Source organism: Pistacia vera, unplaced genomic scaffold (genome assembly GCF_008641045.1).
Source record: "Pistacia vera cultivar Batoury unplaced genomic scaffold, PisVer_v2 Contig296, whole genome shotgun sequence".
In the NCBI taxonomy this organism is placed as follows: Eukaryota; Viridiplantae; Streptophyta; class Magnoliopsida; order Sapindales; family Anacardiaceae; genus Pistacia; species Pistacia vera.
Window position 1 is genome coordinate 664,762 of NW_022196108.1, and position 23,475 is coordinate 688,236.

General features: G+C 35.4%; 3 protein-coding genes across 4 annotated transcripts; 1 reads left to right on the plus strand and 2 right to left on the minus strand.

The window, feature by feature from the left end:
* Positions 1–875: 875 nt before the first annotated feature.
* On the minus strand, positions 876–2,910 carry LOC116135195 (vacuolar protein 8). Its single transcript, XM_031420900.1, has one exon. It carries the CDS (start codon positions 2,839–2,841, stop codon positions 1,090–1,092), a length of 1,752 nt encoding a protein of 583 aa, XP_031276760.1. The 5' UTR covers positions 2,842–2,910; the 3' UTR covers positions 876–1,089.
* A 6,172-nt stretch (positions 2,911–9,082) lies between these two features.
* Positions 9,083–9,988, plus strand: LOC116135191 (dynein light chain 1, cytoplasmic-like). The gene is made up of 2 exons (XM_031420894.1): positions 9,083–9,601; positions 9,703–9,988. The coding sequence occupies exons 1-2, from the start codon at positions 9,464–9,466 to the stop codon at positions 9,889–9,891; spliced, it is 327 nt and encodes a 108-aa protein (XP_031276754.1). The 5' UTR covers positions 9,083–9,463; the 3' UTR covers positions 9,892–9,988.
* Positions 9,957–21,863, minus strand: LOC116135189 (protein TRANSPORT INHIBITOR RESPONSE 1-like). 2 transcript variants are annotated; one of them, XM_031420892.1, is made up of 5 exons: positions 21,341–21,863; positions 15,488–15,630; positions 12,478–12,970; positions 10,466–11,237; positions 9,957–10,091 (listed from the first exon to the last, which is right to left on the minus strand). In XM_031420892.1, exons 1-4 carry the CDS (start codon positions 21,695–21,697, stop codon positions 10,482–10,484), a joined length of 1,749 nt encoding a protein of 582 aa, XP_031276752.1. In that variant the 5' UTR covers positions 21,698–21,863; the 3' UTR covers positions 9,957–10,091; positions 10,466–10,481. The 2 variants fall into 2 exon arrangements, with proteins under 2 accessions (XP_031276752.1, XP_031276753.1); XM_031420893.1 differs by lacking the exons at positions 9,957–10,091; positions 10,466–11,237; positions 12,478–12,970; positions 15,488–15,630 and adding exons at positions 16,076–17,012; positions 18,253–18,745 and having other exon boundaries at positions 21,198–21,863.
* Positions 21,864–23,475: the final 1,612 nt, after the last annotated feature.

The following is a 23,475-nucleotide window of genomic DNA, read 5'->3' on the forward strand; positions in this document are numbered from 1 at the left end:
TTCCTACAATATCTTACCTCCAACTTCTAAATTTCAATCAAAAATATTATCTTCAGTCGACCATTGCAGCACAAAGGTAAGTTTTGGTGCTTGAGGTGTTCAAAAAAAGGTTGGAAATTAGAATGCAACTTGTTTGATTTTGTGTCTTCCATAAAATTTTAACTCAATTTCAATGTGCAGGGATCATGCCATTTGATTTTGGCATTAAAAACGAATTTATCGAAATTCGTTTGATTTACGGGTTGTATTTATTTAGCGTGTGAATTGTGATGGAGAAAGAGAGAGTGTAGATACCAAACCGATAATCATTCAGCTTTGAACTAAAAGCAAACAATAAGATGAGTAATATCTTTTTGCACAGGATTATGATTTATGCTACCGTATAAAGTCCATTTTCATACACGAGCTTCTCAATTAATAAAACTTCCAGACCCACAAACAATTCATTACCAACACATGGGTCTCTGATTGACAACACTAACAACCTGTCAAAGATCAAGACGTCTCTTCACTGTCCACATAACTTGTATCACCAGCTTCCCTTAATCATCAAAATTACCTCTACCCTACAAAAGCTTAGCTTCACACTTGACACAAATGGGCTTATCGCCATGTCCCAATTCTGCAAATCCCACAAGCCCAGAATTCTGTTTCAATTAGTTTAAGTTGTGATTATCTTACAAGGAGAAAAGGGCTGGAAATAAGACAAAGAAAATGCACAAGGGACTTCATGTGTCAATTATCTTCTTCGTCCATAAATTTAGAGAGACAAAAGCTTGATTGCCGCTATTCACATGCGCATCAGGCCTTTCCCATGTGATAATATACATCCAAAACATTATTATGATGTCAAACTTAAATAACTGTAATTTCATTCTCTGGTGTTAAACAATTGCCAGAATATCAGAAGTGGAATCTATAACAGTAAGAACAGCTTTTATTAGATATCTACTTCTGGTTACATTAAGCAAAAAGATGTTCTAAAGCTGTAGAGGAAAAATTAATGAAAGGAGAAAAAGATGGAGAAAACAAGGTAAACAGAACTTGGATAACACTTAATATTAGATATACAATGGGCAGAGGTTGGATTCAACTATGCCAGATTCCACTTAACATACTACGGAACCTATTAGTAGACAATTTCCTGACAAGTCTTTTAGCACCCGAAACTTCTGCTTCTGCAAGTTTTTCTATGTTTTTAAGATACCCAGAAGTTGCAATTTTTCTTCTTGCACTATTGCAACTTGTCAATGACATTAATATAGATAGCAAGAACTTTTTGTTACCTGAATTTTCATCTTCTTTGTCAAGTAATTGTAGCAGTAACCCGATATTTCGATCATCTTGAGCGAATCTTTTTCGATTTTTCGGGACAGAAACCATGTTGGAGAGTGCTTGAATTGCCATTTCTCGTACTTCATATGATTTTGCATCAAGTAATCTAACAAACTCAGCCATAAAACCGGCATCACCCATAGCCTTTTTGGCCTCCTCTGAAGTGCCACATAGCCTAAAAGCCACCTTTAATGCCAATTCTTGAATTGAAACATCGCCCTTTCGAAGAAAGTAAAGCAGTTCTTCCATAAACCCGCACTTCATCAAAATGTTTATAGAATTCAATGAACAAAAACACAATTTCTCAATGGCTCTCAATGCCGTCTCTCTTGTTTTTGAAGAGAAAGATGATTTGGGATCCAAAACTCGCATTAGTAAACGAATTCCACCTTCTCTAATCACCGTTTGCCTAATTGACTCATCCCCATAACTTATATTTTGAATAAACTCGATTGAATTTATCTGAACAACCTCATCTTTGGATCTTGCAAGCTTGAGAAAGGAGGAAATTGCCCCTTCTTCAACTATAAACCTCTTTATTTCTTCAACACCAACAAGATTTCTCAACACCCCACAAGCAGGACCAATGACTTCTCCTCTGTTTTCAACACTAGAACATATTTTCAATAGCACCGTGACACCACCATGAGCCGAAACTGACCATGCATTATCAGAATTCTCAGTCAACTTTTGCAAACTTCTTGCAGCGAATTCTTTACCATAATCATTTCCATTTTCCAAAACTCGAATCAAAGGACCAATAACTCCAGCGCCAATCAAAACATTCTTATATGAATCAAACCCAGAAATCACATAAACCACCCTTGTAGCCTCTTCTTGGATTTCCATATCCAAATAATCAAGAAAATTTACCAAGATATTCACAATCTCGTTGACTTCAAAAACAACTAGTTTCACATACTTCTCATCTTCGGCCACAACTTCATGCAAATTCATCAAAGCTTGTCTTTTCATTTCTTTATCTCCAATCTTCAATCTTGTCAACAAGTCTCTTAGGTAGAACCTCAAATCATCTTTGCAAGCATTAAGACTCGGCCTTGAAACAATAATTGCAAAACCATGAGCCAAAACACCAGCCGAGTAAATCCCGGATAGATTCTTTACATGTTGATCAAACTTTGTGGATATAACATCCAAATCACTCTGCATCAAAAGCTTTCCACTGTAAGAAAGATCCACGCAAATTCTTGCAAGATCATAACAATCTTTAACAGTGACCAAAATTGCTGGAATCAAGTTTGAAAGAGCAGAGTTTTCACAAGAATCACAGTTCTCAACGGCTATAAGGCCAGAATTGAGCTCTTCTAACTTGCTCCGAATCAGCTGCCATTTGACAGAAAAGACTTTGACAGAATAAGAAAGGGAAATCAAAGAAGAGATAAATTCAATGGCTTGCCTAAGATTGGTTTTGTCAAAGGGTGATGATTGTGGTGAGTTTTGGTTTTGGTTTTGGTTTTGGTTTTGTCTGAGTTTTTGTTCACCCATACTTGGCTTTCATGAAAAACTTAAAAGCAAATTCATGTATTAACTTTGACAAAGAGAGAAATTCAGAGGCCGCTAAGACACAGAGAAGATGAAAAAACTGATTGCTTAGTTGTGTAGTTATCGTCTGTTAGTGGCTGGAGTATTATTGTGCATTTACAGGTCTGACCTTTTGGGATGTTGTGTAATAGTGACAACTCAGTGGATTGTTGATAAGGGTACTTCTGTCATATCAAATAATGAAAAGGGTAGCTTCAGTTCAGAGTCTCGGAACAGACTCTGTTGGGAGTTGGGAGTTTATTAATGTCAAAGAGAGAAAAAAAAATAAAAAAATAAAAAAATAAAAAAATTTCTTATTTGTTGGATTTGTTAATCCAGAGAGTTGTAAAAAAGAAAAACAAGTTTAAGAGTTAAATATACTTCCGTAATTCAATATTCGTCATGCTGACATTCTTAGCAGTTGTTATATCAAATACCCACAAATTTTTTAGTCCAATTATAGAGGCCAAACTATTGATTAAATAATAGAGATCAAGTACTTAAAATAAATATAAGCAACTTAGAGAGAAACTGGGTTTCAGGATTTGGTACTGAATAAATATGGATTAGAAGAACAATGTGGTTTGATCTATAAAGAAAACCAAAAGAGTTTTTCAATAGCGTCTGGTTGACGATTAGAAGACTGTCACAGCATTTTTGGTAACTTTATCAACCTTACTTTTTAAGGCACACTTGAAATTCACTCAAGTTGCTACTTGTTTTAGTGAGTGGAAAAGAAAAAAGAAACGGTTAAAAGAGAAAAATTATAAAGGTAATGGGAAGATTAAGGTCTGGAGTGAAAGACAAAAGCTCTGATGGACCAGCCATTAATAACGATATTGGTGAAAAAGAAACGAAAGGTTAGCTTTCAATTTTTGTAGCTTCACCCCACCATGTGAAGCCTCCTTTGTTTGATGCCTTGAGCTAGCAGTCACCTTTTCAATTGTAAGTGGCGACGAACCTACACATAAATTCATACAAACTTTCTCCAGGTAATTACATTTACCCCTTGAGGTTCGAAGTCTATTAGTTTTGATCCGTCATGTAGTTTAAACTACTAGATAGATCCCTTAATTCTAATATACGATCAACTATGTGAGGATAAAAAGGTTGTATTTTTATACACAACTATTTTGTTCAGTAAAGTGATTAATGTCACCTTAAGCGTATTTTTGTCTTGTAAAAATATGTTGTTTTTGAGTTTTGATTTAATTAACAGCTAGGGGTGAGCATAGGTAAAGGGTGGAATCGGAACCAGCCCTATTAGGGTTCGGTTCCTGTTCTAGAAAATTGGAAGTGAGAATTCTCGGCTTCGGTTTCGATTCCGGTTCCTACAGTGTTGGAACCGAAACCGAGGTCCGGATACTCGAGTAGAGTCAGGACTTAATTATAATTTTTGTAAACTATTTGGGGTGTATTTGTCATATTTTTTTTAAAGTTTAGGGTCATTAAATTAACCTAGGCACCCGATACCTGTGTTTCAAGTTCCGATTTCGGTTCCGATTCCAAATCTTAGGAATCAACCAATTCTAATACCGGTTCTAGTTCCTTTAAAAAATACAGGGTACCTAGAATCGATCATCCAGCTAGTAGTTTTAGCAAGGTATTTCCTAGTATTTAGAAGGTTAGGTCTTGACCTTATTAGACCAAAAGCTCATGGTGCATTAGGTATTTCTCTCAATCTTTCTGTCTTTTCTTTCCCTTTTTCGTGTTTTGGCCTTGATAAGGAGAGCACCTAAACCAAAGCTTTTGACATGTGTCAAACACTGAATAAAAACAAGTTAAAAGGGGTAGTCACTATCCCTTCTAAACAAGCAAGACCGATATGCTTTTACTTGATTTCATGGGAAAAAAATTATAAAAAAGAATGACCCATGATTTGATTAGTAGTTGTCTCACTTTCTACTAGATCTGGCTTATTACATGACAAATTCTACTGCATTATTTTGCTTGTCACGGATCTTTATTTTATGTAATCTTCTTGCAATGAGTATGCTTTATACCTGGTTTTGAGGATGATCTCATTAAGTAATCCAAGTTTAAAAAGAAAACAAAAGCTTTATTAAGTGGAGTTAGTCGGCGTTGACACTTTTTGGCTGTCTTTATGTTTATGGGTTTTTAGGCCGCCACTCACCAACATGCTGGCGGAGCTGCATTTTCAAAACAAATATTTGTTGCCGGTTTATCTCATTTACCTGTTGTTATTGAAAAGTATCAATAACAATGCATATATTCTTATGATTAAGCAATCTCATAAAAATAAATGAAATAAACCCATTTGTTGGATGCATTCTCACCAAAAATTAAATTTTCCTTGCACATTTTTGGATACTTCTTGCACTATAAATCAAATTCACCATCTTATCTTTTGTGGGGTCTTGTTCTATTTTCATATACATGATTAAACAATTCTATCTCCACAGATTTATTCTGGTGGAGTAGTTTACATTAATCAAGTCCTTGATTAATTAATTAGAATGTTCTTTAACCCATTATAATGTCTAGCTATTGCTGGTATGCTAGACTGCAAAAAACACTAAAATTAATGGGGTTTTAATTGATGAATGTTAGGTAGAATTCAGTTGGGTGGAAGAGAGCAAGAAAGTGAGAGATCTAGGGGGGCGCCTTTGAGTGAGGGAGAAGGGAAATTCAACACATAACAAAATTAAGTACCTTTGGTTTGAAGAGAAAGGCTCAATCTTCTTCCAATAAGAAGCAATATTGACTAAATAATGGGGGAAAAAGATTATAAAAGATGAAAAGAAATAGAGATTGCTTGATGTGGACATCTGGGTTTGGTGTTTATAAATCCTAAGCTCATTATGTGCCCAAATCTCTCCAACTGGTTTTGATTGAAATGGTCATACAAATCAATACTTTTCTCATAATCGTCCAAACAAGTAGTAATATTTTATAGTGTTTTAGTTGTCAACCAAAGCTAATAGCCATCGGAGTAATTTGCTGCATGAACTACTTTATTTAAAGGCAATTAAATACAATGTATAAGCCTTCAAATAAACAGATTTGACCTTCGAAATTAGTGCTTGATAATGACTGGTTGAATGACATAATGAGGCTCTAATTAGTCTTACTATTCGACCAAACACAATTAAACGAGTCTAAAAGGATGGAGTCCACACCTTGAGAATTTGTTTGTTTGGTGTTTTTGTTACCTAATCGTAGGGCCACGAAAACAACAATATTCAGAAATAAAGCATCTCATTCTCCAAAAGTAAATAAATAAACACCCCTCAATCTACATCTAAACTTGTGAAAAAAAAAAACCCAGAAATTATGGTGATTAATTAAAATTATCTGGAATGAAAATAGTTTAAGTAGAAGTCGATTGATTTTTATTTTTTGCAAGTTAAAATTTAGAAGAAAGTGATGTGGGCAAAGCTGGGACCTGGACACATGCTAGGACTGATGAAGCAATCATTTAGATTAAAATTTTGAAGGAGACAAGTCACCTAAAACCTTGCATAAAAATGGCCAAACTTTAAATGGAGAGAGTTCAAAGGGTTGGAGAACAAAACCACATGTAAATGGCAACATCATCGGATTATAAAAGGTTAAAACAATAAGACTAGCTACTAGCTTTTACCAAACTTAACCTTCAACTTCAACTTATTATTGAAGTTGAGTAACACCCTTTTTTCTTGCAATCTTACTAACCCTATAACATTGAAATGATGGTTATATATATATATATATATACACTAAAACTGTGATAAAAACCTTTAAAAGTGTTAGGTTACACCAACTTAACATCCCTTTGTGTTTTTGTTTGGCTTCACTGGTGTTTGTAAACAGGAAATTTTCAATTGATGAAGATGGATCATAATAGTATAAAGTAAATGCCTTAAAGAACACATGGTCTTCAATTGAGCTTCATATTCTTTAAGAATTTGATCTTCTCATTAATTATTACATTATGTTGACGCCATATTTTGGGAGCTTCAGTCACTGTATTTGGACTAGATTAGAGTTGCTCAAACCTTTCTGGAAAATGGGTTGAAACTTTTCATTTTTGGATTTAGGCTTTTTGGTACCTGCAAAATGGAAAATGGGTTGAGACTTTTCATTCTTGGATTAGGTTTTTTGGTACCTGTAAAATGAATAAACAAGTGTTAACAGAACACCAATTGGAGTTGCTGATATGTCCCCGACACTCGAGACAGCTCAATATTTAGTGGAATTGGGTTCTACATTTTGTATGGATATTCTTATTGCTGATGAGTCCCTGCTGACACTGAAGTTAACTTAGTGTTGTTAATGTAATTGGATTCTACGTTTCATAAAGGTTACCCTTAAATGTTGTACATTCTTCTATTCATATTAGAGAAATTTTATGATCTTCATATTCTTACCTTTTTTTTTTCTCTTTCAAAACATGACCACTTTTAGATTATGTGAGACTCGTTATTTGTTCATTTTGTCAAGGGTTTCTTGAAATTTTGTTTTGAGCTTGTTGGCACTAAACATGTGTTTTTTGAAGAGGTGTAAATTGATAATTTGATGACATATTAAGATTTTTTTTTTCTTTTTTTTTTTTTTTTTTTTGTATTTGGTGGTGTCTAGTCAGTAGCTTGCATAACGCACCTCGACTAGTTTTCCGACCCCGAACAAGGCTTTTGAAAGAGGGCAAGTCTTGCAATCGGGACCTAACAATATTAACAACCGTTCTTGTTATTTGACCTAAGATCACAAAAAGAGCAAACCTCCTGCCCCAAACCTTAAACACTCGACTAACCCATTATTGGTTTAAGATTTAATTATTGGTAATTAATTATGAATCATAAACTTGTGTATAATTAAATAAAAATTGAAAGCAAAGAAAGCATCAATCCGTATTGTTTCATAGATATCCTCTCTAAACCTGAATAACGGGGAAATGGAGACAATCTGTAATTGGTGGAAAAACAGAGCTGACTAGTCAAAGGTCCTGGCCCACTAGAACAACAAGAGAAATTCGTGAACCAAATAGATAAATCAACATGGAAAGACTAAGATAAGAAATAAATAAATAAATGGAATGGTGAAAATGGTTGCCTGCGAAGTAATCTTAGAAGCAACTCAAAAAATGAAAAGGGGCCACGCCCACATTGCTTTTTTTAAGCCCCACAGACTACTTAATGCCTTTTGGGGCATCACAATTGACAACTCCACTAATGTTTTCACATGGTGTATGAGGCGTAGAGGTATTTATTTTAGGTTTTTTTTTTTTTTTTTATAACCACAGGTGTTTATTAGTTTACGCACATCATAATTAATCTCTTGAGACCTTTGAACTATCGGTTAGGTAAGAGTTCTAGTTGCTATTCCTATAACACCCAATAAAGGACTCGAACTCAAGACCTCTTAATAAACATCTAAAGTCTCTATCAACCACTCGGTCACCCAGAGAAATTGTATTTATTTTAGGTTGGGGATGAAAAATACATGGCATTGGTAAAAAAAAAAGGCGGGGGGGGGGGGGGGGGGGGGGGGGGGGGGGGGGTTGGTGGGGGGGTGGGTGGGGGGGCGTTGGGTGTGTGGGGGGTGTGGTGGTGTTGAGTTGCTATTTTAATTCAATATTGTGGTGGTGTTGAGTTGCTATTTTAATTCAATATATTACTGATGGACATAGATGAGAAGAGATGAGGGGAATTACACTGGGCCTAATTAACAACTTCTGTTGCAAGCTTTGTTATTTTGAACTTAAAAGAGATGGTTTTTAATTGCATAAAGTACAGATGGTTTATGTATATATTTTGGACATTCCTTGGGTTGATTTAATTTTGGCAGTTATCAATTACTTCAAACTTCTCTCCCTTTCTCTTACAACTAGTATCTGAAGATGAACGATATAAACATTCCTGAGACTTAAGGTCAATATTATATAATCCAACAAGCATCTTGATCTAGAGTTCCATGATCATATTATATAAAAATTAAGAAATGTCACTGTGACATCATTGCATACGGAACCTGAAAGCAAATCAATTTGTGATTCACGTGCATGAAAGAGAAGGGGAAAGCCTTAAGAATTGTTCAGAGTTGGTTAGTCAATTTGGAACTTCAATAAAACAACCCCCCCTCGACTCCAAAATTCCAATCAATACAAGAAACCCAAGTCTTCAAATCAAACAGAAAAAAAAAAGCACAAAAGAACGCAAAAAATGTAGGTAAAAGACAATTCATTATCAACCTTAAAATATCCACCAGGAAAATTCATGGCATTTACTAGTCACAACCACAAACATCCCACCATCTCCAAGATAATGTGGACCCATTATCATTTTATCAACTAACCATGAGCATCCCATCTAGCCGTTGATCAAAGATGATCGACATCCAATTGCATATGATTCAGCCACCTCCAATTATATGGCTCCCCTGATGCTTCCATGTCCTCGGCTTTATCCATTACACCAGATTGATGACACCTCCCAGATTCAGGCCAGATACAACTGAGCCATCAGAACCCACCCTTTACTCACTTTGTCCATATAAACCCACCATCACCCATCCCTTCAATCCCCACAGCTTTAGTTACATAGCTTTTCTCCTTCTCAACTTAGTTACATAGCTTTTCTTGGTGACCATGTTGGAAGGCAAAGCCATAGTTGGTGAGACTGACATGCTTCAGACAGTGCAGCAAGATGCCCTTCATTTGGCTGCAAAGGCTCTTGATCTCTTTGATGTCACGGAGTCTACTGAGATAGCTCGATTCATAAAGAAGGTAAACTTATAAACTCTGTATTTTTATCATACTGGGTCTCGAATCCTGCAAGTGCCGGAATTTCACCTCTTGTTATCTCACGGTGTCTCTTCCCAATGCAGGACTTCGACAAGACGCACGGACCTGGATGGCAATGCATAGTGGGGACAGATTTTGGTTCATTTGTGACACACTGCCATGGCTGCTTCATCTACTTTGGCATTGGCAGTCTTTCAATAATGCTTTTCAGGGGTGTCGTAAATCAAGCGGATGAAGCAAAGTTTCCAATCTTGGAGACTGTAAATGCATAAGTGTTGTTTCTTATATCCTTTAGGCTTTCCCATTCTTCCTGGGTTGTATTAAAAAAAGAAACTGTAGTTGAAGAACAAATTTCAAGTCTCGCCAGTCCCCTATTTTCCTCTTCTCCTATCACAAATATCATTTCAGTTGTATCAATATTTAAGCATGGTGTCAGAATGAGGGAAACTTGAACTCTGCGAAACCCTGGAAGCTGAAAGTATGAAATTCCAAATCAGTAATGGGCGTAATATAAAATACAAATATACAAAGGAAGCGCAAGCATATTGACATGAATTTCTATTAAAATATTTCAAAATTATATTTCAAAATAACGAACTAACAGAAGCCATCATTCAAATGTTTCCATGCTCAATCATATATACAGAGAATACTAGCTACACTGAATATAACACTAACGTCCATAAGTAATTTCTTAACGGATGCCAAGTGGACACTTGTGCCTCAACCGTCAAGGTGCAGGATTTCATTAGCATAAGGCCTACTAAAATATCTAGTTGGGATATTACCAGTTTGTGGGCCCCTATTCATGTGTGTGTGTGTGTGTATGTGAAAGAGAGAGATTACCAAGTAGCTTTAAACATCAGAGAGTGAGTACAGAAGGAGGGGCATCCCTTCTTGGCCCAGCAACAGTGCGGTAAACATAAACCTTATCAGCTTGACTGTCATCACTTCCATCTTCCTTCATCACCTCTACATTCAACCTAGGCATCTTCCTTGCCAATTGCCTACAACCATTCATTGTCACGTTGCAAGCTGACATCCAAAGTGATCTCATGGATTCATACTTCTCCAAACCTGAGAGCAGTGCTTCATTCCCAAATGGGCAATCCCTTATCTCAAGTTTTCTCAACTTTGGACAACCTCCAAGTACACACTCCATCCCCCGGCCGCTACTGCCAGCAAAAGCTACTGAAAGGGTTTCCAAATTTTTGGCATATTTCCCAATGTACTCAAATGTCAAGTCAGTTAAGAGACCTGAAACTGAAAGCCTTTGGAGTTTAGTGCAAGTCTTCACTACAGCACCAAAAGCCTCATCCATGGGTTCATTTGTCAGATAATCTGGTTGTCCTGGATTCATTATGCAAAGACGGAAATGAGTGAAATCCGGGCAATTCTGTACAATGGTTGCTACAGCAGCATTAGTCATTTGCCTGCAGAAGTAAAGGACATAGTGGAGTCTCCGACAGCCAAAAGAGACAGCAACAAACCCTTCTTCAGTTACCCCATGGATAATTTCCTCATCAAAGGGATCAGCAGGAAAAACACGGAGTTCCTCGAGCAATGGACAATAGGAACCAACAGCCTCCAGCCCTTTGTCTTCTACCGTGTCCAGGACCTGTACGAAGAAAGTCAATATGAGATCAGACTTTGAAAACTTTTAGTCACTAAAACTGTAAAGTTCATACAAGACAAGTCATTGTAGGGAGTCATAGCAGCTTTTTGGGACAATCTCCAGTTTTTGCTCAAAATAATTGGTGAGATTGCTATGAAGGTGTTATTGGTGGATGCGCTCGCATGAATCACTCGCCATTACATAATGCTAAATATGAAGCCAACGTTTTAGATGTAGTACACATAAGCATGAATGCAGAGACTATAATCTTTCATTTTATTTACCTTGGAATTTGATTCATCAAGGATGTTTTGGACTATTATTTTTATTTTTATTTTAATTAGGAGTATGTTTCTGCTTTTGATTAGTATTAGAATTTGAAGAGTACAAATAGGCCTTCATGTTCATTTAGAAAATAGACTTTGATGATTGATTAATAAAATACTATTTTCCTACAATCTCTGAAAAGTTTCTTCCCCTTCTTCTCCCTATTCTTTCCAAATTTCCATCAAAACATTTTAGACAACCCTTAAACCAAACCCTAAATTCATTCCCCAAACACATCACCATCTTAAATTTACCTTCTATGTTCATTCAAATCAAAAGAAATCTTAAAAACTAGAATCCTGAATTCCAAAACAACCTTGACAGATCAAACCCTAAGATAAACAGAATAAAACACTAAAATAACTTAACGTCCATGCTTATATGTCCTATATCATTTTTGATATAAAACACTTAGAAAAGCCAATGGCAGATAGATCTAATAGTTGCAACAACAAAGACCACCCATCAGTAAATGAACATAAACATTATGGTTAAAAATGTTGACACACTTTTAATAGGTCAGGAAATGCAAATGAAAAATCCAAGGTGGAAGCACAGCTGATATGAATAAGTAATATCTGTAAAAGAGTAGTGATCATTCCTAGCATGGGTTTAACATTAAGAAGGCACTACCATCAAGACAAAATTCTCCAAACACTTCTACAGTACAACCTAGTACAACTCTCCCAAGTTCTTCAGTATCTAGAAGATAACAATACAAAAAGCCAACTTCTAAATTGGCAGGCAAAAACTAGTGTCTCAGTAAGACAAAGAACTATGAATTTCTGCAATTTGGCAGTCTTACAAGGTTAAAAAGAATTGTTCTATTTCTTATATTATGTCTTATCAACTTCAGAATTATTTTTCCAGAGAATTGAGATGAATGACAACGATATAAGAAATATAGAATTCTTACCCAAAGACGCTGAAGACGTGGACAGTGCACAAGCAGCTTGGCAAGGTCACCACCTTGCAAAGCAGTATAGCTCAAATTCAAGAATGTCAAATTTGCACAGGCAGGGTATAGAACTGGGAGATATAAAGCAGTTGCTTCCCATAAACCAGACAGGGTATGTATATTCTTGCAATTGTTGAATGCACTTTCTAGCTCTGCATACTGCCTGGTAGTGAGCTCTTGTGAAAAGGAACCAGTACCAAGTTCCACTAGCTGAGGAGCACGAGTAAGTAGCTTTTGTAATTGTTCCAAAGAAATACTTTTGTTAACCTTCAACACCTTCAATGATTTGCACCTACAGACAAGTCTCTCAAGTGCATCAAAATTAACTTCAGCACTCATGCTGGCAAAGTTCAGTACTTCCAATGATGTAAAGCTTTCAGGGAAGCAGCTCAACCAACTTCCACTTCTATCTTCGACACCATTCTCCTGGATGTCAAGCTCAGTCAAATTCCTGAAACCAAAGTAGAAATTAGAAGTTTCAAACTAGATGCAAAATCTAATATGAGAAGTAAATGGTTGAACGTCATAGAGACAGTCTCTGTTTTCTAAATATTCAGAAAAGAAAACAGAACTAAGAATCTGGAACCAGTAAACAGAAGTGAAAAGAAATAAAAAAATCAGAGAAAGCTTCATTGAAACTACCAAGCAATTTTCTATCATTTTGACCAAGCTGCAAATCATTTTAAGTCCTCGACTCATTCCAAGTTCCACAGGAGAGGATCAGATTATGATAAATTGATTGTATGTATGAACAGAGGGCACAGGTGACAATACTTGTACAACCAAGTGACAGAGATCAAGTATAAGAATCCGATGCATCACATACATAATTTGAGTTGCAAGTCTAGGGTAAATAGGCCCAGACAGAATCAGTTAAATAAACTTCACACTTTAAACCATAAGATGCTACAAGTTGATTATTTAATTGCCCTAGGCAATTGATTTAAGGAATTTCTCCTTTTAAATTCGCATAGGTAAATGGATTCTCCATTATTTAATGGCCAGGTTTTGGTAGCCAGACCAGTCTTAAATCATATGATTCTTCAATAGAAAAAACATGTCCAGAAAGAGACACACTTATCTTGAGAATGTAACATTGTCAATGAATCAGTTGACCACAGATCACACACTTAATCTTACCTCTATTCTATTTATTTTAAATTAGGGACATAAAACCAATCAGGAATAAAAAAAAAAAAAAAAATTCTAATAGATATTTAATGATGAAATAACATGGAATAAAAGTTACTAGCACCAGTAAAGATCCAAAGTTCACAACAATCGCAGCACATTAATCTACCTTCACACTAATACATACTATACACAGTAAAACATATTATGGACAAAATTTTCCTTGCAGATGGGGAAATACATGAACAGACTGTAGTGACAACTAGAGAATGAGATATCTTACAGTAATCCACCAAGGGAGATAAGGATGAATATTCTTTCACCCAATGAACATGGGTATAATTGCAAGGATAATGACATCACAGATGTAAGAGCATCTCCAAAGGATTCTTTATATAACCCATCTCCAAATGACTATTTATATAACTTAAACTCTTTATTATAAAGAGTTTGTTTATAAAAACAAAAGTCCAATAAACTCTTTATTCTTTAAATATAAACTAAAGAGTGAGTTTAGCTCTCTACGTCTAGAGAGTCAAATTTCACTCTCGGTCCCTAATTTATTTAATAAATTACAAGTTTCTATGCATTTTATTATTAATTCTCTCTCCTATTAAGTTTCTCTCTTATTTATTAAGTCTGATTTAAAGAGTCTATTGGATTTAAATACAAATTTTATTCTTTATATTTAGAAATTAATGAAAATGCTCTTTATTTATGTGAAATATGCTCTTTAAAATAAAGAGCACCATTGGAGATACTCTAAGTGCATATTAAAAGGTCAAGGTTCATATCAGAGAGGGGAGAAAAAGGAAGAAAATCAGAGGAGAAAAGAAATGGAGAAGTGCTACTTCTACAACCACTAAAGTCCTGTTTTACATGTACTAGAAAGAAAATCAAGCAAACTCTCTACTCAAGAAACCAACATATTTGCTTTAAAACCATGTCCAAATACATGTCACTCAATTGACCAAACAAAGATACCACTCGAAAGAGAAGTTCTCATTAATACTGTACTCCATTTCAGCCTGAAACTTTCCTGGAGTCACTTATAACTCATAACCGTTCAAAGAAACCAAAGTTACTATAAAGAACTAGTAAAAACAACATGATTCAAAGTCAACTATTAAAAGCAAATAACTTATTGTCCACTTATCCATATAAAATCAGTAATCAAAGCTACCCATTAAATCTGCAAATCCGTTGCATTCAAATTGCTAGTTACATCATAGTAAAAACTAAACTGACAGGATAGATACAAGCCACTCCCCAAGAAGATGCTACAGTTCGATTAGAAAGAAGACCTTTTACATATGAATCCAATAGTAGCAACAGAAATAGATAAAAAGTTAAACATAGACACAAGGAGATCAAACAAGTGAATTATTCTTCTGATGAAATCACTCATTTGTAAAAACATTAGTAAGCAACAAGTTATCAGTCTGTTCCATAAATTTAACTTGTAATAAATTGGGGATATTTTTGTGGGATGACATCAAGGATAAACCTCCAATTGAATGCTAAGTACAGGTCAAAAGTCACATCTACAAATAACAGAAGAAAAACAAAGAAATAGAAACGAAAGTAAAGCTTCAATTCTCTTAAATAGTAACAACAATAAAGCTAACGCATTTATTTCTCAACCGCATGTTCCATTATAGCTCATAGCTTCATCAAACCAAAAGAGAACCCATTGACAGTAATATGCTCCAACAAATCAACTTCTTTTTAATCAAAAAAAATACTGCCAAGATCTCTAACTATTCAAGTCCAAACCAACAAAACCAAAAAATAAATAAATAAAATAAATAAAAGCTAATAAAATTTTCAAACTTACTTGGAATGTGTAGCAATTGCAGCAAGACCATCAGTGCTGAATCCATCACAACTCAAAAGAGAAAGCACTTTAAAATTCTGGAAATTTGCAGCCAAGTACTCCAAACTCTCATCACTCACGGTCATTCTTTTCAACCTCAGTTCCTCAAGGAACGGATATAGCTTTTGTAATTGTCCAAAGAAATACTTTTGTTAACCTTCAACACCTTCAATGATTTGCAACTAAGACAAGTCTCTCAAGGCATCAAAATTAACTTCGCACTATGCTGGCAAAGTTCAGTACTTCCAATGATGTAAAGCTTTCAGGGAAGCAGCTCAACCAACTTCCACTTCTATCTCGACACCATTCTCTGGATGTCAAGCTCGTCAAATTCCTGAAACCAAAGTAGAAATTAGAAGTTTCGAACTAGATGCAAAATAATATGAGAAGTAAATGGTTGAACGTCATAGAGACAGTCTCTGTTTTCTAAATATTCAGAAAGAAAACAGAACTAAGAATCTGGAACCGTAAACAGAAGTGAAAAGAAATAAAAAATCAGAGAAGATATATACAGAGAATACTAGCTACACTGAATATAACACTAACGTCCATAAGTAATTTCTTAACGGATGCCAAGTGGACACTTGTGCCTCAACCGTCAAGGTGCAGGATTTCATTAGCATAAGGCCTACTAAAATATCTAGTTGGGATATTACCAGTTTGTGGGCCCCTATTCATGTGTGTGTGTGTGTGTATGTGAAAGAGAGAGATTACCAAGTAGCTTTAAACATCAGAGAGTGAGTACAGAAGGAGGGGCATCCCTTCTTGGCCCAGCAACAGTGCGGTAAACATAAACCTTATCAGCTTGACTGTCATCACTTCCATCTTCCTTCATCACCTCTACATTCAACCTAGGCATCTTCCTTGCCAATTGCCTACAACCATTCATTGTCACGTTGCAAGCTGACATCCAAAGTGATCTCATGGATTCATACTTCTCCAAACCTGAGAGCAGTGCTTCATTCCCAAATGGGCAATCCCTTATCTCAAGTTTTCTCAACTTTGGACAACCTCCAAGTACACACTCCATCCCCCGGCCGCTACTGCCAGCAAAAGCTACTGAAAGGGTTTCCAAATTTTTGGCATATTTCCCAATGTACTCAAATGTCAAGTCAGTTAAGAGACCTGAAACTGAAAGCCTTTGGAGTTTAGTGCAAGTCTTCACTACAGCACCAAAAGCCTCATCCATGGGTTCATTTGTCAGATAATCTGGTTGTCCTGGATTCATTATGCAAAGACGGAAATGAGTGAAATCCGGGCAATTCTGTACAATGGTTGCTACAGCAGCATTAGTCATTTGCCTGCAGAAGTAAAGGACATAGTGGAGTCTCCGACAGCCAAAAGAGACAGCAACAAACCCTTCTTCAGTTACCCCATGGATAATTTCCTCATCAAAGGGATCAGCAGGAAAAACACGGAGTTCCTCGAGCAATGGACAATAGGAACCAACAGCCTCCAGCCCTTTGTCTTCTACCGTGTCCAGGACCTGTACGAAGAAAGTCAATATGAGATCAGACTTTGAAAACTTTTAGTCACTAAAACTGTAAAGTTCATACAAGACAAGTCATTGTAGGGAGTCATAGCAGCTTTTTGGGACAATCTCCAGTTTTTGCTCAAAATAATTGGTGAGATTGCTATGAAGGTGTTATTGGTGGATGCGCTCGCATGAATCACTCGCCATTACATAATGCTAAATATGAAGCCAACGTTTTAGATGTAGTACACATAAGCATGAATGCAGAGACTATAATCTTTCATTTTATTTACCTTGGAATTTGATTCATCAAGGATGTTTTGGACTATTATTTTTATTTTTATTTTAATTAGGAGTATGTTTCTGCTTTTGATTAGTATTAGAATTTGAAGAGTACAAATAGGCCTTCATGTTCATTTAGAAAATAGACTTTGATGATTGATTAATAAAATACTATTTTCCTACAATCTCTGAAAAGTTTCTTCCCCTTCTTCTCCCTATTCTTTCCAAATTTCCATCAAAACATTTTAGACAACCCTTAAACCAAACCCTAAATTCATTCCCCAAACACATCACCATCTTAAATTTACCTTCTATGTTCATTCAAATCAAAAGAAATCTTAAAAACTAGAATCCTGAATTCCAAAACAACCTTGACAGATCAAACCCTAAGATAAACAGAATAAAACACTAAAATAACTTAACGTCCATGCTTATATGTCCTATATCATTTTTGATATAAAACACTTAGAAAAGCCAATGGCAGATAGATCTAATAGTTGCAACAACAAAGACCACCCATCAGTAAATGAACATAAACATTATGGTTAAAAATGTTGACACACTTTTAATAGGTCAGGAAATGCAAATGAAAAATCCAAGGTGGAAGCACAGCTGATATGAATAAGTAATATCTGTAAAAGAGTAGTGATCATTCCTAGCATGGGTTTAACATTAAGAAGGCACTACCATCAAGACAAAATTCTCCAAACACTTCTACAGTACAACCTAGTACAACTCTCCCAAGTTCTTCAGTATCTAGAAGATAACAATACAAAAAGCCAACTTCTAAATTGGCAGGCAAAAACTAGTGTCTCAGTAAGACAAAGAACTATGAATTTCTGCAATTTGGCAGTCTTACAAGGTTAAAAAGAATTGTTCTATTTCTTATATTATGTCTTATCAACTTCAGAATTATTTTTCCAGAGAATTGAGATGAATGACAACGATATAAGAAATATAGAATTCTTACCCAAAGACGCTGAAGACGTGGACAGTGCACAAGCAGCTTGGCAAGGTCACCACCTTGCAAAGCAGTATAGCTCAAATTCAAGAATGTCAAATTTGCACAGGCAGGGTATAGAACTGGGAGATATAAAGCAGTTGCTTCCCATAAACCAGACAGGGTATGTATATTCTTGCAATTGTTGAATGCACTTTCTAGCTCTGCATACTGCCTGGTAGTGAGCTCTTGTGAAAAGGAACCAGTACCAAGTTCCACTAGCTGAGGAGCACGAGTAAGTAGCTTTTGTAATTGTTCCAAAGAAATACTTTTGTTAACCTTCAACACCTTCAATGATTTGCACCTACAGACAAGTCTCTCAAGTGCATCAAAATTAACTTCAGCACTCATGCTGGCAAAGTTCAGTACTTCCAATGATGTAAAGCTTTCAGGGAAGCAGCTCAACCAACTTCCACTTCTATCTTCGACACCATTCTCCTGGATGTCAAGCTCAGTCAAATTCCTGAAACCAAAGTAGAAATTAGAAGTTTCTAACTAGATGCAAAATCTAATATGAGAAGTAAATGGTTGAACGTCATAGAGACAGTCTCTGTTTTCTAAATATTCAGAAAAGAAAACAGAACTAAGAATCTGGAACCAGTAAACAGAAGTGAAAAGAAATAAAAAAATCAGAGAAAGCTTCATTGAAACTACCAAGCAATTTTCTATCATTTTGACCAAGCTGCAAATCATTTTAAGTCCTCGACTCATTCCAAGTTCCACAGGAGAGGATCAGATTATGATAAATTGATTGTATGTATGAACAGAGGGCACAGGTGACAATACTTGTACAACCAAGTGACAGAGATCAAGTATAAGAATCCGATGCATCACATACATAATTTGAGTTGCAAGTCTAGGGTAAATAGGCCCAGACAGAATCAGTTAAATAAACTTCACACTTTAAACCATAAGATGCTACAAGTTGATTATTTAATTGCCCTAGGCAATTGATTTAAGGAATTTCTCCTTTTAAATTCGCATAGGTAAATGGATTCTCCATTATTTAATGGCCAGGTTTTGGTAGCCAGACCAGTCTTAAATCATATGATTCTTCAATAGAAAAAACATGTCCAGAAAGAGACACACTTATCTTGAGAATGTAACATTGTCAATGAATCAGTTGACCACAGATCACACACTTAATCTTACCTCTATTCTATTTATTTTAAATTAGGGACATAAAACCAATCAGGAATAAAAAAAAAAAAAAAAATTCTAATAGATATTTAATGATGAAATAACATGGAATAAAAGTTACTAGCACCAGTAAAGATCCAAAGTCCACACCAATCGCATCACATTAATCTACCTTCACACTAATACATACTATACACAGTAAAACATATTATGGACAAAATTTTCCTTGCAGATGGGGAAATACATGAACCAACTGTAGTGACAACTAGAGAATGAGATATCTTACAGTAATCCACCAAGGGAGATAAGGATGAATATTCTTTCACCCCATGAACATGGGTATAATTGCAAGGATAATGACATCACAGATGTAAGAGCATCTCCAAAGGATTCTTTATATAACCCATCTCCAAATGACTATTTATATAACTTAAACTCTTTATTATAAAGAGTTTGTTTATAAAAACAAAAGTCCAATAAACTCTTTATTCTTTAAATATAAACTAAAGAGTGAAGTTTCTATGCATTTTATTATTAATTCTCTCTCCTATTAAGTCTCTCTCTCTTATTTATTAAGTCTGATTTAAAGAGTCCATTGGATTTGAATACAAATTTTATTCTTTATATTTAGAAATTAATGAAAATGCTCTTTATTTATGTGAAATATGCTCTTTAAAATAAAGAGCACCATTGGAGATACTCTAAGTGCATATTAAAAGGTCAAGGTTCATATCAGAGAGGGGAGAAAAAGGAAGAAAATCAGAGGAGAAAAGAAATGGAGAAGTGCTACTTCTACAACCACCAAAGTCCTGTTTTACATGTACTAGAAAGAAAATCAAGCAAACTCTCTACTCAAGAAACCAACATATTTGCTTTAAAACCATGTCCAAATACATGTCACTCAATTGACCAAACAAAGATACCACTCGAAAGAGAAGTTCTCATTAATACTGTACTCCATTTCAGCCTGAAACTTTCCTGGAGTCACTTATAACTCATAACCGTTCAAAGAAACCAAAGTTACTATAAAGAACTAGTAAAAACAACATGATTCAAAGTCAACTATTAAAAGCAAATAACTCATTGTCCACTTATCCATATAAAATCAGTAATCAAAGCTACCCATTAAATCTGCAAATCCGTTGCATTCAAATTGCTAGTTACATCATAGCAAAAACTAAACTGACAGGATAGATACAAGCCATTCCCCTAGAAGATGCTACAGTTCGATTAGAAAGAAGACCTTTTACATATGAATCCAATAGTAGCAACAGAAATAGATAAAAAGTTAAACATAGACACAAGGAGATCAAACAAGTGAATTATTCTTCTGATGAAATCACTCATTTGTAAAAACATTAGTAAGCAACAAGTTATCAGTCTGTTCCATAAATTTAACTTGTAATAAATTGGGGATATTTTTGTGGGATGACATCAAGGATAAACCTCCAATTGAATGCGAAGTACAGGTCAAAAGTCACATCTACAAATAACAGAAGAAAAACAAAGAAATAGAAACGAAAGTAACGCTTCAATTCTCTTAAATAGTAACAACAATAAAGCTAACGCATTTATTTCTCAACCGCATGTTCCATTATAGCTCATAGCTTCATCAAACCAAAAGAGAACCCATTGACAGTAATATGCTCCAACAAATCAACTTCTTTTTAATCAAAAAAAATACTGCCAAGATCTCTAACTATTCAAGTCCAAACCAACAAAACCAAAAAATAAATAAATAAATAAATAAAAGCTAATAAAATTTTCAAACTTACTTGGAATGTGTAGCAATTGCAGCAAGACCATCAGTGCTGAATCCATCACAACTCAAAAGAGAAAGCACTTTAAAATTCTGGAAATTTGCAGCCAAGTACTCCAAACTCTCATCACTCACGGTCATTCTTTTCAACCTCAGTTCCTCAAGGAACGGATATTTATCAGCAAAAGGCACGAGCCACGCGTGAATATCAGCTCCCCAGTTTTGCGGAACCAAATTGAAATCCGAGAATCTCGGCTTCCCTTTCAGAGTGACGCTGCGAATATTGGGGAACCGGCGCGCCAAAATCTCCGGCGAAACCGAGTAACAGTTGCCGATAAACACGTGAGTTCTGGACCACCGTTCTGCGTTGTACCAGTCTTTACAAACCAGAGAAACTGAGCTTCGATCTTTGTGTGAAGTTAAGAAAGCGAGCACTCGCTCGAGTACCTCGTCTGGGAACTGAGTTGACCCGGCGGAGCTAGGCGATTCCTTTTTTCTCTTAGACTCCATTATCATTATCTCAATAACTCAAATTTTCACAACTCCATAAAACAATAACTAACCAGTAATCAATTTACGAAAATTTCATCATTAATAATCAAAAGCACTTCGTCACTGTCGCAAAAATGGAAGATTAGATTCGACGAACGAAGCCAAACAAGCAAAGTAAAATATAAAGAGAGAAAAATACGAAGAGAAAAAGAGATAATGGTAGATTGAAGCTAGTGAAAGGTCGGATCTACCATTAAAGGAATCTCTAAAACAAAGCTGTTTCTTTCTCTTTCTCTCTCTGTAAACTTAATAAAATAAAAAAGTTGCAGAGCCAAACAAGAAGGCAACAGAAGACCTTGCGTATTATAGCAAACGCAGTGAAGAAAAAAAAATGAATAAATAAATTATAATTATAATTATATGATTAAAATAATTATTATTATTATTATTATTGTTCAGTCCACCGTTGCTCAAGCTGACACAGACATGGAGTGAAAAAGGCCGAGAAGGTCGAAGCACAACACATCTACCTAACCTATGCCAGGGTGCGTAGTGCGCACGCCCCTCCACGTAGGCGAGTGAGGACAAAAACAATTCAAGTGTGGCGTAGTGTGCGAGTGGCATAGGTTAGAGCGTGATACTGTCTTTGGGTGTTGAGTGAATTAGTGGTTAAAATTTGCAGATTAAATGAGCTAAAAATAGTAAAAAGTAAATTTTAATGAGAAAGTTAGTGATGCCGACGCGACAGCTCCTTCGATCAAATGATATTTATTTTTATTTTTATTTTTAACCCGTCATGGACGGGATGAACCGTACAACCTCCACGTCATCGTTTCGAGATTTCCCCGTTTTCATTATTTTACTGCATGACCAGTTTTACCCCTGTATATCACATATATCATCACTTCTACCATTGAATATTTATACTAATTATACATCATTTAGATTTCAATAAGTCTATCCTTACAAAGAAGTCTACAAAGAAGCTTACAAAGTGAAGAAAAAACAAAGGAAAAACGGAAAAAGAGAAAGAGAGAGAGAGAAATGATGAAGATGAAGGGTGGAGGTTAACTTTGTATGCTTTCTTTGTAGGCTTCTTTGTAAGACTAACATTACTGTTTAGATTTTCTTTACCTTTTTTTTTTGTTGAATGAAAAGACAACAAAGAATGCAGGAGAAAGAGAAGATGGGCCATCTAATATCTTATTTCAAAATTAAAATAAAACTATCATTTTTCTCTATTTTGTTATTTATAACAATTTCCTCCTCAAGCTTGGAGGAAAATAAAATTTACCTAAAGGTTTTGAAAAGTAACAAATCCACAAAAAAAAATTCGATTACTTTATCATGTAAAGCCCTATAATGCCCTTTGTCTAACTACAAAAAAAAAAATTTATTTTTATTTCTTCAATTTGTACCGTAATTATATCAATAGTAATATTTGTTAATAAATTTTAATGAATATAAATATAAAAGTAATTAAATCATTATATAGTGTGTTGATGTCAAACTCCCACATCGGCTAGGAGATGAGGGTCTTGATCGCTTATATAGCACAATAACACCCTCACCACCTATAGGCTTCTTTTTAGAACAAAATTGTGTGGGTCTGCCATCATTCCAATCTTTATCCCAATACAGATAATATCTTTTTGATCCCACCTACCATGTGATTAGAGACGACATAACAACAATTGGTGCTAGAATGAGGGTTTGGGTTTACCTAGGCTAAGCGTGCCAGTTTGTACCCACGTCAAACCTCTCAAGCCCTTCGTCTGAGTGGTTGTGTTGATGTTAAACTC

Coding starts and splice junctions, on each gene's coding strand:
- LOC116135189 (XM_031420892.1), bottom strand. CDS start 21,697: ATGATAATGGAGTCTAAGAGAAAAAAGGAATCGCCTAGCTCCGCCGGG. Junction 15,631..21,340: donor ATAAATATCCGTTCCTTGAG/GAACTGAGGTTG, acceptor CCGTTCCTTGAG/GAACTGAGGTTGAAAAGAAT. Junction 12,971..15,487: donor GCAATTGCTACACATTCCAA/GTAAGTTTGAAA, acceptor CTTTGGTTTCAG/GAATTTGACTGAGCTTGACA.
- LOC116135191 (XM_031420894.1), top strand. CDS start 9,464: ATGTTGGAAGGCAAAGCCATAGTTGGTGAGACTGACATGCTTCAGACA. Junction 9,602..9,702: donor TAGCTCGATTCATAAAGAAG/GTAAACTTATAA, acceptor TTCCCAATGCAG/GACTTCGACAAGACGCACGG.
- LOC116135195 (XM_031420900.1), bottom strand. CDS start 2,841: ATGGGTGAACAAAAACTCAGACAAAACCAAAACCAAAACCAAAACCAA.